At 27.7% G+C, this 17,536-nt stretch overlaps 2 protein-coding genes and 1 long non-coding RNA gene across 9 annotated transcripts in view; 1 reads left to right on the plus strand and 2 right to left on the minus strand.

The window, feature by feature from the left end:
- The window catches only part of LOC126875500 (uncharacterized), a 555,738-nt gene that overhangs the window by 346,295 nt on the left and 191,907 nt on the right, over window positions 1-17,536 (minus strand). The window lies entirely within an intron of this gene.
- LOC126875493 (uncharacterized) lies at window positions 627-15,746 on the minus strand. 4 transcript variants are annotated; one of them, XM_050638439.1, is made up of 13 exons: window positions 15,214-15,746; window positions 14,768-14,929; window positions 14,463-14,660; window positions 13,932-14,051; window positions 13,345-13,404; window positions 12,097-12,208; window positions 11,886-12,009; window positions 11,610-11,745; window positions 11,120-11,176; window positions 9,609-9,734; window positions 9,279-9,532; window positions 8,880-9,067; window positions 627-8,121 (listed from the first exon to the last, which is right to left on the minus strand). In XM_050638439.1, the coding sequence occupies exons 1-13, from the start codon at window positions 15,230-15,232 to the stop codon at window positions 7,821-7,823; spliced, it is 1,857 nt and encodes a 618-aa protein (XP_050494396.1). In that variant the 5' UTR covers window positions 15,233-15,746; the 3' UTR covers window positions 627-7,820. The 4 variants fall into 4 exon arrangements, with proteins under 4 accessions (XP_050494396.1, XP_050494397.1, XP_050494398.1 ...); XM_050638440.1 differs by lacking the exon at window positions 11,120-11,176 and having other exon boundaries at window positions 15,214-15,744; XM_050638441.1 differs by lacking the exon at window positions 13,345-13,404 and having other exon boundaries at window positions 15,214-15,741.
- On the plus strand, window positions 9,733-11,284 carry LOC126875547 (uncharacterized). Its single transcript, XR_007693547.1, has 2 exons — window positions 9,733-10,938; window positions 11,014-11,284. It is a non-coding gene; the product is annotated as an uncharacterized LOC126875547 (long non-coding RNA).

Consider the following 17,536-nt stretch of genomic DNA (forward strand, 5'->3'; position numbering starts at 1 on the left):
AATATAATTCGTGTAAGCAAATTTCGATAATAATTCAAATATATTCGTTGAATAGGGAAAAATCAAAATTTTAATTTATCCATTTTCTGAGTTTAAATGTATACTCGACGTAAACACATAATAGACCTTTTAAAAATCTGTTGTTTCTCGTTCAAAGATACAAAATTCGTGCATTGTCATCACTATATTTTTTACTATATTCTGTATCTATGAAATTTTATCAAAATCGGTGCGTTACACTTGAGTAACGTAAAGAGATAATAAAATGATGTTACAATACTTTAGATAAATAAAGATAATCTGGTTTTAGGTATTTGATTCAGTATTGAAACTAACGTATGACACGAACATACAAGAATTATATGAAAGCAAATAATTAGTAAAAAATTCATCATAAGTATATACAATTTATTATCCGGCTTGTTAATCACTTTCTGTAAATCTTTTGTTATAAAAAATTAAAGATAAAGAAACCGCTATAAAGAAAGAAATTAATCTCTTCTTAAAGTTTCGATGCTACCAAACTATTTTAACAAACTATTGAAGATATTTAGATTAATTATAGCGAAATTGGAATTAAGGAGGAAGGAATCTTAATTGGGCATGAATATGTTGATAAACATAAGAACAATGGACCTCTATTTATTGAAACGATTTTTCGGCCATCAAATACCAGAGATCTTATTACATAAAATTGAATTTTACACCACGAAAAATTTTCATTAATCTAAACTGAAAGTAGTAAGTCTATAACTTACATAAGAGTTACATAACAATACATGCAGTTTTTGCAACATTGCATTACAGAAAAACATAAATTACACGATGTATCTATAAAGTATTTATATTTTAAACTGTTTTTAAAAAATTATTTATCAATCCTAATATGTATTTATACTATATTAATATGTTAAAACATGCAATAAGATTTAAAGTTGAAATTTCTTCTAATCATTCAATCGATAAAGACAATTTGTTACTGTACAGATTGTATGCAACTAAATATCAAATTTTACTTGATAAACACATCGTGTGTAACACTTTTACGTACAATATTATTGCAGAATTGTCATCAGCATCTTTAAGAAAAAATTAATTGTAGTAAAAAATGCTCGTAATAAACAAAAGTATACGATACTGTTTGGTTCTTTGCTTCCAGAGCTTACTATGTATCTCTATTGAACTTCTTCTAATAAGACTTCAGCGATACGTTCGTTCTTCTGTTTTCCAATTTTACAATACTTCCTTAACGATCTATTTCGTAACAAAATCAAATGCTATGGAACCGATTTATTTTATACTATGGCTCTTTCCACGTATTATCTTACTTCACGCAGAAAAGTCCAGATAGTATCACAGTTTCTCTTCCGCGGTGAAGTAACTTACTATTAGATACAATTTCTTTACTTTTCCCCTGTAGACAATGTACAATCCTAGCAAAACGCCATTGGCAATGGGTACAACCAGAATATTTGTCGAATAATTCGTAACTTCTGTTCTCTATAGCCAGTGCAATATTACAAAATTTTATTTCGCGAAATTAATGGCATCTAAATATATAAATTCTAATATTTGTATACAGGATGTCTCAGTATTGGTGGTACAATCGACAAGGAAATGATTCTACGCGAAAAAACAAATGGAAAATATAGAAAAAGATTTTTTCATATGACGCCTGCTTTCAAAAAAATCGAACTTGAACATATGTCAACTATATGTAATCTTGTCTACTTTCAGGCTAGATAGGAACGAATAATCGATAAGAGGCTACTCTACAGATGAAAATAAGTTAAAAATGTAAAATAATATTTTTTCGGAAAACGCTTCGTTTGCAAGTAAAAATTTGAAAATTAATCTATTACACCTATACCAGGCCAATTCTGACCTGCACATGTTCAGAATCTATTTTCTTGAAAACTTGGTCTTAAACGAAAAATATTATTCAACATTTTACATTTATCTCTGCACGTAGAATACCCTCCTGCTGACTTACTTACTCCTTACTTATATTCAATCGTTAAATTTTCAAAAACAATTTTCTCGAAAACGAAGCATCAGATGAAAAGAAAATTATTCTATATTTTCCACTTATTATTTTATGTATTGGTTTTATTATCAATATTAGGACACCCTGTATAAGCTCGATATATAGATAATCGAACGTGATACGAACTACATGTAGGTGAACGTTCTATTTTAGAAAAATCAAATTGTAAAATTATCGTTGAGAAAAATGTAAACACCACTATTTTCACCACATATATATATATATATATATATATGTATTTGTCAAAATTATTTATTAAAATTACCTAAATAACTTCTAATGGAATCTTGTTAGGTTTAGGTGTTTATTAGATTCAAGTGAATAATTCTTAATCATAAGAGAATGAATTTAATATCAATTCGTTAGAAAGAAATTAAAAGTCCCTAAAGAAGTGACTAATCTTGATAAAAAAAAAATAGAAAACGCAAAAGGAAAAAGCAGTTAACAAAAAGGATCGGGAGCAAGGAAAGAAAAGAAAAAAGAAACATTCGAAAATTTGGAAGACAACTCGACTTATCTTACGCATATATGCATAGCTTTTCCATAATAAATGTATTTACTTAAATTAGAGAAAGATATCAGAGAAACGTATTGTGAAAAGATTTTGGTAATACCCATTTTACCATCTGACCATATCGGGCATTTTTTCGTATTCGAGACTGATAACACCAAAACTGAAATGCCAAGATCTTACTTAAAGACATTCGTGGTTAATGATTTTTTGGCCGGAAGACTACTCGGATTACAAGCTAGAAGCGTAGATCTTTCATTTCTGAAGTCTTCAAGCTCGCTTCATCGCACACTATGTACTAAATAAGCATTCACAAGTACATTTGCCAGTTCTTAAACTGGAATCGTATAAACGTTCAGTTTGTGAAGCAATGGCGTGAAATAACGTAGAAAACAATTTCTGTGGCTTAGACATGTTCCTGAACGGACAAAATTGAAATCCATTGCGATTATATGTTCATTATAGATGCTAATAAATTTCTTTGAAATATAAATTAAATGGACGTAGTTATACACTATATATGTATGCGTATGCAGTAGTATTTGCAATTTAAAACATACCTACATATAAATAGACGGAAAACACAATAGTGCGACTAGTGTTGAAAGCGCGTAATACTAACGTAAATATATGTAAATACATAGATATTTTGGAAGCTCGAAGTTGACAACCTCGTCGCTTAAAACACAATATGTAACAAAGTTTTGTTCCTTTCGTACATAATATTTTAGGCCTTACATAGGAATCTGTATTATCAGGTAAATTGAATTTAATGTTTCACCACGTAATAGAATTCACGATTTATATATTATATTATGTATTATATACTAAAAATTTGAAATAAAGATATATAGCTATACGTATTTGACTATATTTATAATAATACGTACATATATATTTGATAGCTGATACTCTCTATATCTGATAGAATTTTCTTAAAAATGTGCTTCTACGCAACAAGTGATACTTTTCATCGATTAAATTGACCTGAGGCCCCCCTACCGTTAGAAATCTTTTACGCGTCTTTATCTTTTTCTTCTGTTTGCACGCCCACACGCACATATATTTAAAACAATATAAAATAGCATTTTCGAAAAGAAAGTAAAATTCCCTAGACGTATTTTAACGGTTCAGTGGAACGCACCAAACAATGTAATTGTTTCAAATGTAACGGATGAACGAATAAATAAATAAATAAATAAATAAATAATGACTTTTGATTAGCGGTCAAGTATCATTGAAAAAACTCGATCAATGTCACTTGTAAAATTTGCAGATTATCACCATGATGGTAGAATTGGAAGGTTTTAATGCTACCAACGATACGTATGTAGGTATATTTAAATGTATATATACTACTTTCCTAAGTTTTTAGATTTATGCTCGAATTGAATATTTCAATGTCACTTAAATATAGAGTTCTCGTATACTACCCTGTGCTTTAGAATCTATAAAGACGTTAAAATGCGAGGAAATTACATTTAAAGTTATTAACAAAGCTTAGATATTATCGAATTCTTTTTAAAACAATTTTCAAGTATTTGAATATCCATATTGGAATTTCAAATAGGCAGTAGAATTCAGTAATGTTGGTCTCTAATGCAGACGACAGCAATATTAATCTAGAAGATAAACGAATAAAACATTCTCGAAAGAAAAAACTTATTTCTTCCCGAATATTATTATACATAATTATTACTGTAGCAATTGCTTCTAATACCAAATAAATTACAGTAGTGATAAACCAAATTGAATTGAATAATAACATAAAGATATTCGTTCATCTTCCAGAAAAACCTATCTTATTTCTGCACTACCCAAATATATTGAACACATTGGCACTTTAATTAATGTTAATTAATTATACAATTTTAATATATTTGGTGCATATATCATCGCCCAAACGTTTAATCGCACCAAAGAAGTTGGAACAAAACTGAAAATCAAATCTATCAAATTTAAAATATTTATATTACTTTTATACTCTGTGTTAGAAAAATGCATAATTCATAATAATTCGGTTAATTGATAAAATTTTGTTAAATCTATTAAAATCAGACTTTGGATTATTTATCATAGGCATAATCTACTTTGGCAACGTGATAGGGATAGAATCAAAGAAAATAGATAAAAAAGTACGATTTAAAATAAGGAAAGAATTTATATGTGCTAAATGCAGCAATATATTGCACAGAAGCAACGAAGAAAACTATATATAAAAAAATAAAAGTCTTATTTTGTACATACAATGATTGTGAAATCTTTGATTAACGCTATCTAATAATTTTAAAAAACGATATCTTTTAAAATACATACATATATATGCACAAACAGTTACTTCTAAAATATAAATATAATTTAATAATATTGGCTATGTATGTATCGATATATCATAAACTATCCATCGTAAAAGTGAAAAAGATACATAATATGAAGGAAATTCCACACGTACTTCTTTTGGCTCTAAAATTCATACTCATTTCTAAATAATAATTGTATAAAATGATAATAAAAACATTTAAATATAATATATTGTTTACTTATGAGAATGTATACTGATTTATTATATGTATTAACAATTTGATTTTGTAGGGCTATACAATCAGAATATATGAATATGCAATATCAAGAAGAGGAAACAGTTAAGCTAATTTTAAGAGAATGAAGCACGAACATGTAATCACAACCATCTGTAACAGATTGCTTATCATTGGGAAATATGTAAAGATCATCTATTTCATAAATATACAAAATATGTACATGACAAATTATGTGTATCTTTAAATATAGTACAAAAAGATAAACTATAAAGCTGTAACAGATTTTAAATATGCTGTAACAACAATAGATACATTTTAACAAACTTTGCAGAAGAAAAATGAGTTCTATCCAGCATTTCTACATATCCTGACAAACATCTTTTCTCCATGTTACCATTTATGTTAAAGTGCTAATCATATAATTGTAGTTGAATAAAAATTGGTCTATGTTAAGAATTCTGAGTAAAAAAAAAATAGATGGACATTTACAAATGTCAAAGTAGCGACAGCAATGTAATAGCAAAATAATAATAAACTTTAAAAAGAACATTATAAAAATAAATATACCGCTTTTTGCACTCAGAGATCATATACTAAAACAAAATATTTCATAATTTAGAAATGAGTTATTATAATATAAATATGTACATGTTTTTAATATCACTATATTTTATATAGCGTATATTCTATACAGGATATATCTAAGATTAAACACCATCCTTTAGGCATTTTCGACAATCTACCAAAAAATTTTTTGAACAAAAGTTAATCAGTTTTCAATTCGCTACACATTTGGATATTAAAGATTTCCAAAAAATTGTTGACTTCCTTAGATAGCTCCATATATTTTGGACTTGACAGAATTATAATTGACATCAAGACGAATCTACGACCTACTATACTATCACCTTGAGATGACTTTGAAATGAGCTGGAAATCAGAAATTTAGTAATAGTACATTGTAACGTGTAATGCAAAACGTTATTGTTAGATTTGTTTAATTTATTAGTTTCTGAATGCAAAGTCATCTCAGAGTTATTGTATAGTAGACTGTTGAATTTATTTTGACGCAAACTACAACTCCGTGAAATCCAAAACATATGGTACCCTTGACTTTTTTTATTGGATAAAATTTTTGGAAATTTTTAATATTCAAATGTGTAATGAACCGAAAACTTACTAACTTTTGTTCAAAACATTTCTTTGACGAATTATTAGAAATATCTGAAAAATAGTGGTTAATCCTAGAGGACACAGCCTGTATATGCAAATATTTTGCCATAACTCAGAAATCAAATTAAAATTTGTTAAGAAACAAAAATCTATGTTTGTTTCAAAATCTTTCATTCAAAATCATAACACGTTAGAAAGTAAACATATTTTATAATAATATTTTATAATAATAATTAATAATATAACTATTAAGATCAAGTTCTTAATCTCCTTTGAAGTACGATTAAAGTTTTGGGCGGCATTATTTATTTATATTTCTTCCTTTCATCAAATTTGAATGTATAGATGTATTTATTATACGCTTTATGGAGAAAGCGGACAGATTTGTGTGAAATGGTAATATACTCTGACAAACATATAATAGTTTGTAGGACAATTACTTTTTGAACGATAATTTGATTGTGTTTAGATAAATACTGCCAAATGTACTTTCTGCCCTTACTCTTAGATATCATATTCTACATCTAAATTATTTTTCTGACTATACCGAGACTTTATTTAAAGCTTTCTGTGGTTCCCATACCTACGTTATTTCGAATCCTGTCTGCTAATATTCGATAATCATTGCTATAATTTAAATTACGTAATTATTTCAAAAGCATGGTTCTTTCATTTCAAAAAAATGCATTGTGTAAAAATTTTTTCATGATCTTGTGTTCAAAAGGATAAAGATGGCACCAGTTTTAGAATCATTGAACTGATTTTTCTCGAGTACATAAATTTCTCGATATTATACTTAAATAAATACAATAGGCAATAAGCGAGATATGAAAAGTACAAAGAGTATATAAATAATTCTGCAAAATCATACATTAATATTCCATCAAATTATATAAAATTACTGTTATAATATGTTAGGAAATGAATAAGTGTAGCAATAATCGAAGCATCGATATTATAAATATATTATTAAATAATATTGAAAAGTTATGTTCAGATATAAAAATTGTAAAAATATTTTTCAAATAGCCATATCGAAATAAATTTTAAAAGTAAGCTAGCACTTTTATCAATCAAATACACATTCCATTTTTTTAGCAGTTTAGAAATTCTTTGAAAACGATTTGGAAACGTGAAATTGAATTGTCCTTGATTCTAAAGTCACTAGATTAAAATCATTCAAACTAACTACAATTCTCTTAAATAATTAAAATGCACTTGGTGCATCTTACTTTATGACCATTATATATTTGGTCACGATCTTATTTTCTCCTGCTTATCAAGTAAATAACTGATCCATATCACATTAAATGCGACTTAAAAAAATACAAGAAAAAAGAAGAATAAGCTATTCCTTAAGTAATTCTGAATTATGCTGTTTGTGCGCTAATTGAAACAACGATTGCTCTTAACCAATAAAAGAAGTTGGTCCACTTTGCACTGAAAAATCGACGATACGATATAAAAGACACGAAATGATGATACTTTTACCAACTATCACATAAAATGCTGTCCGGAATGAAATAAAACGAGCATCAGAAATTGTGTATTACACATTAGTAGGTGGGTCCATAGCACAAATAATAGATTTCATTACACTAGCAGCAGCTAAGGACGCGTAAGGCTGCCATTCCTTTATACGAGAGCCATCTTTATAATCAGAAATACCTCGAATAACGGCAAAACTTTCACGACAATTACCCAAAATACTTTCGACTACAGCATCCATCTCTGCATCAAAGGCAAGGGCTCCAAATCGGGCTGCAAATTTCTGTCTAAGCTGATCATCACGTGCAATATGTCTGCCAGATGCTACAGGTGCTAAGTGAATTCGTGGACAGCCATTTGTTCTGAACATAAAAGAACATAATGATAAATGTTGACAAAAGGGAACCTAGCATTAATGACCTTCATTTTGACATATATTATCAAGGACACTCACCTTAAGTGTGAATCTCCAGAAAGTTTTAATCGTCACTCGTTATTCCTCAAAAAGTTATTGGCAGAAATATATTACTACTACTATGTACATTGTATTCTACCTATATGTAAATATACGTATGTGATTATAACCGACGCGATAGTCGCATTTATATCCCAGTCTTTATTTGATAGAAACATCATGTGCGTTGCTCGCTCGCTTGTAAAAATCTAATCCAACCCAATATCAATTCCACAGACAAAAGAGGCCCGATTTTTAACCAAAATTCTTTTTTCTTAAAAATTCCTTGCATATATGTAGAATTGAAATTGGGTTGGACTAGATTTTTACGAACGAGTAGAGCGAGCGATCAACGCGTGTAGTATTTCTTTACTATACATTGCTTTTTATAAATTCTTTTTTGTTAGTAACCTTTTAAGAAATAACGAGCGGCGGCTAAAACCTTCCGGAGGCAACTCAGGGGAGTGTCCTTCACAGTATATGTTAAAGTTAAGTGCCCTTTGTCAACATTTACTATATTTGAAAAGGGAAACACTGCTGAAGATTTTATAAGATTATATAACTTTAAAAAAATATACATGTATATTTACTTAGGTCATAATTATGATTATATGCTGAAAAATAATTATCTTATATACTAAAAATAACATATTAAACAGCAATAACCTTTTATTCGCCGCATCTGCAGGTGCAGTAGGATGTGCAACTTCAATAACATCTCTTTCGCCAATAGCCATGTATAACTTATCAGACTCTGGTGGAGGTGGTTTAAAATCATGCTCCGTCTGGTTAGTTAAAATATCTGAACCTTCCTTCAGGTACGTTTGCCATGGAGGATTTGTCTCATTCTCTGACTAGTAAGAATCATTAATAACTGTACTAGATTCTTGTTGCAAATTTGAGGACCTATGCAGACGAACGACTTTTGTCCGCGCAATATCGGTGCGATCATATGCCTGTCTTTGATGTTCGTAATTAGGAAAACAAAAAAAGACATATGATCCAACCATATCGCGCAGGCAAAAGTCGCTCGTCTGCATTAGGCGTAAAAGTGTAACAATCTACCTGATTTTTAAGATTAACAGCAATTTCTTGAAGACATAAATTTGGTGGGCAATATTCTTTGGTTTCAAAATGATAATCTCCACTCTCATTTGTCTTTGCACTTTCACAATAAACATAAATATACTTTTTATTAAGAGGAATAGGATAAGATATAACCACATCACCAAGTCGCACGTGTTTATTATAATCTGTATAATGTGGTACACCTCCTCCAATTCCAATTAAGAAAACGAAATCAACTTTCTGAAATGTACCTACAGAAAATGTAAAATATTTGATTATAATCAAGCATACCAATTATAACTAAACCAAGAACAATTTAAATGCTACCTAATAATCTGGTAGTTGTATTTCCTGCTGCAGTCATTGCTTCTCTTGTATGACCTACAGTGGGTAACTTTGTGCATACAATTCTGTGTGCACCAATATTACCTAATGTGTAAACATTTGACTCACCTATAACAAAAGTAATCTTATTTTGCATTGAAATAATCCTCTACCATTACTAATTTTAAAATATGTGTATGATACATGTGCACTGTGCTACTATTAAAAAACTGGTATTGTATTTGTGTATGTATGTTGTGACTAAATTGATTAAAAATGACTCATTCCATACAGATGCAATTGTGTTCAGTACCTATTACTAGATATAAATATAAGTAATTCATATATTTATCAGTATATCAAATACAAGGACAGATTAAGAAGTTTCCGATATGAGAATATCAATAAGAAATAAAATAAACTCCTAGCGATGACACCAAAAACTTATCAACTTATCTTTATAATTTTTTTTTAGTTGAAAGAAGTGATAAATAACTATCATAACACATTTGTATTTGGTATAAAAAATATAGTTGTAAAACTTATCATTTAATTCCTACATACTCTTCCTATTTTTAGAAAAAGTTACTAATTGAACTAACATCCCACAAATAACTCAGTATTTTCCAAACATTTATATTCATCTAATCAATGTATGTGTAAACGTACATATAATAATAATTAAAAATGTATAATATATTGTTGCGTATTTAGTACTGGATTAATTAGATAATAATACACAGTAAAATGCATATATATATTACACATATTAATATCATTATATTATAAACTTATTTATATATAAAAATTGTGTTAAAAGCAACGGAAAATAACATTTAGTTTTGTAAGTGTTAACTAGTTACTTGTTTTAAAAATGGAAGTAATAATTCAAAGAAGTTAATACCAGTCTTAAGTAGAAGGAAATAAAATGATATAACAGTATCTTTTATACAAACAAGACACACGAACAAAAAACACATGAACAAAAGATATAACCTGTGATAGTTCTGAACCATACCCATTTAGTCCTAGTGCAGACGTGCCTCTTTCATTGTTATGATTGTGCTACAATCATATGCTTATCTTTACTGTTCTTAACAGTAATCCCAACATGGAATTCCAACCATGTCCTTAACAGGCACAGCAAAGAAGGACATGTGATCGCAGCAAGATCGCAACGGCAACAGTCGCATGTCTGCACTGGGCTTCAATATGTGTGTGCTATAAATTTAACTTAATTTGCTAATATTGCTGAGAAAGTAAATGGTTGAAGATGAAGACATGATACATGAGATGATAATCTGAATGAATTTCATTACAACACAGCAATATGGTATGTATATTGTTTCTGCGACATCGTCGAAGTAGTATTTTAATAAAAATATCTAATAATATGTATTTTTCACAGCATAGTGCCATTGAGACACTTCATTGCTTTGAATACAAGCAATTGGCAAGCTATAACGTTAAAGGACATTGACACGAAAGAGGAACTATATTACAAATTACTTTACCAAAACGACATGTCACTCGCGGTACTCCATCTGTCGCATCAGGTGAGCTTGCCGTACCTAAAGTTTCATGCATTGTCATATATATATATATATAGGCAGTACATTTTGTACCTTTACCGCCAACTAATACATGATACTATAATTATAATACCGTAATGCAAACTAGTTAATACAAATTCTTGAATACACTAAAAAGTTCCATAATTATACTTGAAATTCGAGATTTCTTATACATACGTTAATTTCCAAAAAAGATAAAGAGACCTTAAATAACGTAAAAAAACGTAAATAAAGTCTGCTTTGATCTTAAAATTTGACAATATCATTTCTTTATATTTAATCATTTAATATTAAAATATAAACAACAACCTGTATCTTGAAAATAAATTATCATATCATATTATTTTATATTCCTTCTGCCATATAATTGAAGATTAATTCATAAAATCTATGTGAATAATTATGAGTTATTAAATGAAATATATCTTACCAACAGTAGTATAACGAACAAATGTTTCTTTGTTTTCAATCATAGAATCAACTGCCAACTTCTCACAATACTGTGCAGTAATAATTGCTATAGTAGGTTGTTTTGCACTTGCCATTGTTGGCATTTGTTTTACGACCTAAGAAAAGGTAAGAAAAGAGATACAATAATTTTTCATATATAATGTCCAATAATTAATTACCACAAATAATTATACATAAAATAGTGCATTGACACTATACTATAAATTTACTGCAAAATAGTAAAAATAAAATTTACTTGAATTTGGGTATCTTGGTGTACAACTCTAGTAAAAGCTCCATGCTCCATCGCTTTAACAACACCCTTCTCTTGTAATTCTTTTAATTTTATTTCGACAGCAGAAGGATCCCAACCATGTTCTCTACAATAATTACCACACATTGTTTACAATTACATTAACATCTTTGTGCAAAAATAATTAATAAAATTCTTATAGTAAAGATCATACTTTGCTATATCAGTCACTGTAATTGGATTTGGATAAGCAGATTCAATAAGTTCCAACACTTTTTCTAAAGTCAGTTCAACTACCTGACCAATAACTGTTTCATCTGTTGATACTGTCAAACAAAAAAATTAAATATTATCACATTCCATTAATATATTTCATGATTCTGCAAAATATATATAAATGCTCATTAAAAAGTAAATTATTTGTGATAAATTTTTCAGTTTTTTATAAATAAAATAAACTACAGCCTTTGTGTATCTACTTGTGTGTGCTAAACATATGTGACATTAAACTTAGAATAAAAATGTAATTCATATTACCAATACTTTTTGTAGAATTGATAACATAGAAATGAAGTGTAAAAATTTTATATGGTAGTAAGTGACCATGAATACTATTTATAAACACATTAATGTTATACTAAGATCAAAGTAACAATAAAGAGTATTGCATATGGTATAATAAAATCACTAATATGTATGTTAAACTGTAAATAAATCTTCTGAAATTCTTAAAATATATACTTTTTTACAAATAATAATAATATTTTAGACATAATAATTGATTATATTACTTTCAAATGTATAGTATTATTTTTTATCATTTAACTTAATTAGTTTTACATTGTGTTAAAATTTCGAATTAAACAAAATAACAATATTATGGCATTCATAATCATGCATTCATATTACAAACATGATATACTTCATGAATAAGATATGTACATATCTCTAATGGTGTATATCCAATTTTTCTTTTTAGTCAATCAATCCATATTTTATAGGAGAAGAAGCAAATTGAATAATCACAAATGATTGTTTTCATTATTAGGTAAAATAAACACTAAAATATATATTAAATGTTTAATATTGGATTAATGCGAAAAAATCATGTTAAGCCAATGTTGTTATAACTACTATATTGCATGAACCAATAAAATATGTATTTACCGGTCAATGTGCAGATAAACAGCTTTTATATATACTTATTTTTTCTAAAAGCTTTTGCACTATTTTTTCAACATACGTATGTTTATCACTAGTTATCACTAATAAAGTAAATAGCAATAAATTCGATAAAATTAGAATAAAACTAAATAGATAAAGAAATTCTATGAGAAACTTTTCTTCAAGTTTTTGACCGGCAAATATTCAATTGTTATTGTATTTTATATAATAGCCTGCATATAAAATATCGAAAAACATAAATCGTAATAAAATATGTAATTTCTTCATAATCTCCAACCTGATTTCCAACTAATTTTCTTATATGGAAGAACTGTGAACAGTATATGACCAGTATCAGCTGTGAATAACAGAAATTAAAAATAACACATTTATTTCATATAGAATGAACATGTACATATATACAAGTAACATGAGCAGCACAAATGTTAAATATACATTTCCTTTAGTTTCAGTTGTAATGTATACTTGAGACACACTGCTCCAATATCTTTCAATAAAGATCACTTAGTTCAATGAATCAAATCAAATAAATCTTGGTACTACTCTTTACTTCGAAGTTATTTTAATAATGTAAAAGAAGTATGCGTGTAAAATAATTTTCATGAATGATTAAATGAATATATCAGTAAATTTGTCTGAGAATAATTTTTTAATATTGAAATTAAACAATTAATACAGTTATGAAGTATGATATGTATATAAGTAATGATGTTTTCAACTAGAACACTTAGTTGTTACTTGTTAGCTTATATGATATCATTTACAAAGAAAAATATTACTTAAACTATACAAAAATTTAAATAAAACATAAATAAAATTAAAAAGATATTGTAAAATTAAAGAGAATTGTAATATTGTACTTACATGGTCTAGTTGGAAGATTAACAGGTTCTTCAAGCTGTTTTAATTCTACTTCTATCTTTTTAATTGTAGAATACTTATGCAACATTAGTTTCATTATTTTCTTGATAAATCCAACATAATCTGTAACAAACCCATATAGCTTACTGGAATTAAATATACTATAATTACATATTACTATAGTACTACTGAGAGAAATATCTGGTGACCCAATTGTACTATTGCTTTATAAGTGCACAAAAAGTTTTTATATTAGAAAATATTTATTTGCATTTCATATTATTTTTTAATCATTTTATAGTTATAATAGTGTTCTCACTACCTGAAACAATAATCTATATATTCTTTCAAAATGATAATATAAAAATAGATTATTGTTGTTTACCAATATGTAATGCTTAACAAAATTAGAACTAACTTATACTTATATACTATAATAGATCAATATTCTATATATAAAAACTTGATGGTTTAATTATAGATTATAGACAGTATTATAATTTATATGTTATCAACTACTTAAATAAATTTTACCTCTTGGAAATTCTTGAGGTGTAACTAATTCTCTGAAGAATTCTTGTGCCACACTTGGGTGTTCGGCTTCTGAAAGTGTATCTACAAACCAAAACTGAAGAGTTCTAGATTCTTGTGTATGTTTTCCACTTTGAGCACTCACTAAGAATACTCTGAATTGTAAGCAAAGATGTGCTGGATGAATTTCACCATTTGTAACTATAAAAATTTTATGATATAATATTCGATTAATTTTGTAATATTGGTAATATTTTGTCTATTAACACTATTTTTAATATATCAAATAATGATAGAACTTTATGTACCAGCAACTGCTTGTTTATTAATAACTATTCCTTTGTGATCTCCTCCAGCAATATGAACGTTGTTTTCATTTCCATTTTCTGTTGGGGGTTCTAAAGCCTGCCTTTCTATTATAAGAGTTGTAGAATTTGCAGTCTTACATTTTGGTGTCATGACAATGTGTTCTAATAAATGAAACATAGGAAAAGAGAATTTGAACAAAGCTCATCAACACTTCACAGTTATACATGACAAAGAAGTAGAATTATAGAAATCATATATTATTTTATTTAAATAAAAGAAATATATCAAAATCAATATAAATTCTATAAATATACATATATGTTACCAGTTGTTCTTGTTACATATACAATTACATAAAAAAACAGTTCGTTATATTAAATTGTAACGTTAAATTACATTTAATAAAAACTATTTGAAACAAAATCTTTATCTTTTATACACTGACCTGTTTTTTTATCATCCATTTCGAATCGTTCACTTTATCTGTTATCTGACACAAGCAATTTTTTTATAGCACTAAATAAATAATGGATAACAAGAACGCTTAAATCCAATAAAATATGCAAGCTACAGACTTGAACTAGTCCACTCAACTAACGACAACGTCGTTCTCTGCTGTTCGACTTTTTAATCGCCTCCTTTACCATCCCACCACGGGTATCGGAGCTCGCGCCTCGCGTCTGTCAAAACGAAAACCTTATATAACCTCAATCTCCTTATCCTATTTAGTCAACCTTCCTTTCTGTGGACGTAATAAAGACAGTCTTTAAAAGGTAATGTATAAAAGAAAAGATGAGCAAAATTCATTAACACAAGAAGTAGTTGATATTAAGTGATCGACTTGTATACTCAAAATAATTATCGATCGAAATAATGACAAGACACAACACATGCCACCGCCCTGCACCATACTTATATTTAACTACGACATGACATGTATAATCTATATTACAAATGCGTCATTTTTGTTTTTCTCAACACGAATATACTATCACTATGTATGTATGTATGTATATGTGTATATATATATATACACACCATACCTGTAAAATATGACATACTACTTATATACTATATATGTGCATATAGCATATATATGTGCACATATACTATACACACATGCAGTTAGTCTTGAAAATATTCGGACGATAGCATAGCTTTAATTTTTAAGTTCCTTATCAGAAATAGATGCAGATAAAACAACAAAAATGTTTTGCAGTATATTGGCATATAGTATATAGATATCATAGGTAAAAAACTTTTGACTTAAAACAAACTGTTGTCTCATGTTGAAAAGAAACTGAATTTGATATATTAAAAATATTCGGGCACTTCGTAAATTAATGTTAGAAAACTAACATAGTAATTTTTTATAAAAGTTTAATATTTTATTCAACAACATGTTTTAAGCAGTTTATTATGTTAAAAATTTTTTTTTAGTATTGGAACATAAATCAAAGACAAATGTACAATTACATTATATGTTATATGTGCTATTGTATTATATGTAATATGTACAAATATACAATACATTACAAATTTAAGTTACCAAACTAAGATAACGAGCTTTTTAACACATGTACGGCCATATGTGAGAATTAGTAAACAAGAACAATAGACACTAAACAAAAATGATAAATTCCTCTAACAAAGGAATAAAATACAGTATCGATTACTAATAAAAAAATAATCTTCAACATATTAAACTATTTAAAACATGTTAGTAAACCAAAGGGGTATCGGATAAATTATTAGACTGATATAAAATTAATCAATTTATAAGTGTCCGAATATTTTTGAGACATGAAAATTTACCTTTTTCAACATTTCTTTGAATGTTTGAACAACAAGCTTGTTTTAAGTTAAAAGTTTCTTACTTTCTGACCTATACATATTATACTCAAATATACTGCAAAACGTTTTTATTGTTTTATCTGTTATTCAAAGGGTTTGGGGTTCGATATTTAATTGATTCACACAGATTAGTTCTGTATACTCTGTATTTCACCACCATGCACAGCCACTACACACATCGAATACTCAGATAAAAAAACACATGGCGAGCGGGAAAACAGAAGAGAGTCGTAAGTAGTCGTACCAACCCTGCATGTAGGAACTAATGATCATACCAACCTGACATTTATCTCAACATTATCTGTATTTATTTCTAATATAGGACATAGAAATCAAAGTTATGCTAATGTTCGAATATTTTCGAGATCAACTGTTTATGTATGTACAAACAGTTCCTTTACTGATGGTAAATGTGGAAAATATAGTTGCCATTATTGCTTAGATAAAATCTGAGTAAGCAACCTTCCTTTTTTTTTTTTTTAATTTGTACTTTACAATTTGTTCAGCTGGATATTTGGTAAATAACCAATATTTAATACGAATTTAATTTTATAACTCTATGTATGCATTTATAATATTCGTCGTGTAACAATAATTTTCTTTACGATATAGTAATCTTATACATATAATCACAGCCTTGAACCATAAATGTATACATATATAATATTACTGTATTAACATATATTAATAAATATAGTAAATCTAACCTCAATATTTCTTTTTAATTTCATTCAGTGATATTTACAATTAATTCCTTTGTAGAAATGATCAATATTTGTACTCATATGTCATATGTCAAACATAATATTTAAAAATTAATAAAGATTTGGGTAAAAGTTTCTGAAAAAACTCTGAAGGCAATAATCTTTTTTTGTATATATATGTATATACATGTGTTATACATATATGATAAT

Source organism: Bombus huntii, chromosome 18, assembly GCF_024542735.1.
Source record: "Bombus huntii isolate Logan2020A chromosome 18, iyBomHunt1.1, whole genome shotgun sequence".
Taxonomy (NCBI): domain Eukaryota; kingdom Metazoa; phylum Arthropoda; class Insecta; order Hymenoptera; family Apidae; genus Bombus; species Bombus huntii.

Excerpts from the sequence above, each read along its gene's own strand:
- LOC126875493 (XM_050638439.1), bottom strand. Across the intron at positions 12,209-13,344 it reads GAAAATTAGTTGGAAATCAG|TATCAACAGATGAAACAGTT; the intron begins GTTGGAGATTAT and ends TTTGTTTGACAG. Across the intron at positions 11,177-11,609 it reads TGTTCGTTATACTACTGTTG|GTACGGCAAGCTCACCTGAT; the intron begins GTAAGATATATT and ends ATGAAACTTTAG.